This window comes from Sapajus apella, unplaced genomic scaffold, assembly GCF_009761245.1.
Source record: "Sapajus apella isolate SASKATOON/1434 unplaced genomic scaffold, GSC_monkey_1.0 scaffold97, whole genome shotgun sequence".
NCBI lineage: Eukaryota > Metazoa > Chordata > Mammalia > Primates > Cebidae > Sapajus > Sapajus apella.
In genome coordinates this window covers 5,624,420-5,626,366 of record NW_022437037.1, presented here as the reverse complement: position 1 = coordinate 5,626,366, position 1,947 = coordinate 5,624,420, and the positions used below count along the sequence as shown (strand labels likewise).

The 1,947-nt window shown below is 53.4% G+C and overlaps 1 protein-coding gene across 1 annotated transcript; it reads left to right on the top strand.

Moving 5' to 3' along the window:
• The first annotated feature begins 446 nt into the window (after window positions 1–446).
• Window positions 447–1,125, top strand: QRFP (pyroglutamylated RFamide peptide). Its single transcript, XM_032257616.1, has one exon. It carries the CDS (start codon window positions 447–449, stop codon window positions 855–857), a length of 411 nt encoding a protein of 136 aa, XP_032113507.1. The 3' UTR covers window positions 858–1,125.
• The last annotated feature ends 822 nt before the right edge of the window (window positions 1,126–1,947 follow it).

The window sequence follows — 1,947 nt, the reverse complement described above, 5'->3', positions numbered from 1 at the left end:
TCAGAAGGGTGTCCCAGCTAAACAGAATAGCTAGATCCATTTATTATCAAGTTAAAAACTAAGGGAGATTGATGCTTTTAACTTTCCACCCCACGGCTCTGCAATGATATGGCCATTTTATAATAAGAGAAAAATGAGCGTGAATTCGCTCACTCTCCCGGGGCCGTCTGGGCACCGCTCTGCCATCCAGCAGTGGTTAGATTTACAGTGCGAAGCTGCCCAGGCAGGCAGATCATGGGGACTGCAGAAGAGCCGGCCTAATTGGTACCATCACCTCCTGATCCTGCTAATAAACAGTGGCCTAGTCCCAGCACTGCTCGGAAGCCGCGCTCAGCTGGGTGCCCAGCTCACACCTTTGCTGGCGGCCTGGCCGGGGGAGCATTGTGGATGAGTGACGTGTGGCACGTGTGCAGCCTGTAACTCTGCCTCTCTTTCCTCTGGGTCAGATGGTAAGGCCCTACCCCCTGGCCTACCTCCTCCTCCTGCAGCTGGGCACCTGCTTTCCTCTGCTGGACAGAAGAGAGCCCACAGACGTCATGGGTGGCATCGGAGCTGGAGGGAGCTGGGCCAACCTGGCTAAGGGGCCCCAACCCCACTTCGTGTGGGGCTCCTCTCAGTGGCTGAGAGCGTCACGGCCACAGGCCCTGCTCGTCATGGCCAAGGGGCTGCAGATGTCGGGCAGAGAGCATGCCGGCCACAGATTCCACTTCAGGAGGCAGGACCAAGGCAGTGAGGCCGCCGGCTTCCTCCCTGCTGAGGGGGAGAAGACCAGTGGCCCGTTAGGGAACCTGGCTGAGGAGCTCAATGGCTACAGCAGGAAGAAGGGCGGCTTCAGCTTCCGCTTCGGTCGGCGGTGAAGGGCCAGGGCATCGTGGAAGGGTTTGCTTCTTGGACTCACCCCACTGTCATCACTCCTGCCTTCTCCCCAAGTCTCAAAGACCACGCCCCCGAGATCATGTAGGCGCGGCCACCATAACGATACACAGTAGGACGGGCTAGGTGTGTGCTTACCTTTGATCTCCAACTTTGCTGAAGCGAAAAACTAGGCAGTGTCGAAAGGGAACCTAAAGTATAAAAGGAAATTTACTGTTAGAAGAAAGTCACCTTAACATTATTCTTATTTCTAACAGGGTCATACTGCAGAAAGTGGAAAGTCTGTGTCGTACTGAAGTTCCAAATTGTGATTAAGCCTTACGTTGCTGTTGTGATTTTGCCTTATTCTGCTATTGTAATTTAGCCTTACTCTTTTTATGTTCTTATATTTTACTCAGCAATATAAATGAATCCAAATTTTTCTGGTGGTTGCATGACTATTTACTTATGCATAATCAACCCATCTTAAAAATGGGGGGAAGAAAAAGGAGGCTGTGCCTTGGCTCCTCAGTCGCCCCAGCCTCTCTCTTCCCCTGGGGCTCTGACTCCCAGCTGCCCCCTGGCCCCAGGTGCACGGAGCTGAGGCTGTGTTGGGGCCTTGAATGTGAATGGCAGAGCACGGCAGCGGCAGTGGGGTGAGTGCTCACAGTTGGGTGATCAAAGTTGTGATAGTCTCCGTAGGGACGACTGTGGCTGATGTCAGAGGGCAACTGCAAATGAGGACGTTCCACTGGGTACAGGGGATGGTTCTAAAAGTTAAAAATGGGAAAGAAGAACCCAGTCCCCTTCTCCATCCCATCAGCACAGGATGCCCCCAGCAGGAAGCTGTGGTGTGCCTTCCCCTCTGACGGCCCTTCTCCGCCGACCAGTGTCAGCCCGGCCGGGAGTCTCCTGGGAGTTGAATTGGGAAGGAATACATTTTTGTTAGAGCAAGGTTGCATTTCACATGTTCAAAATCAGAATATGTCGTGTGTATCTTTGGAAATAAAAGTCGTGACAACTGCAAAACCAGACTGGAATGCTGGCCTCCCCACAGTGCGAGCTCGGGGCGCCTTCCCTTCAGGGAGATGGAAC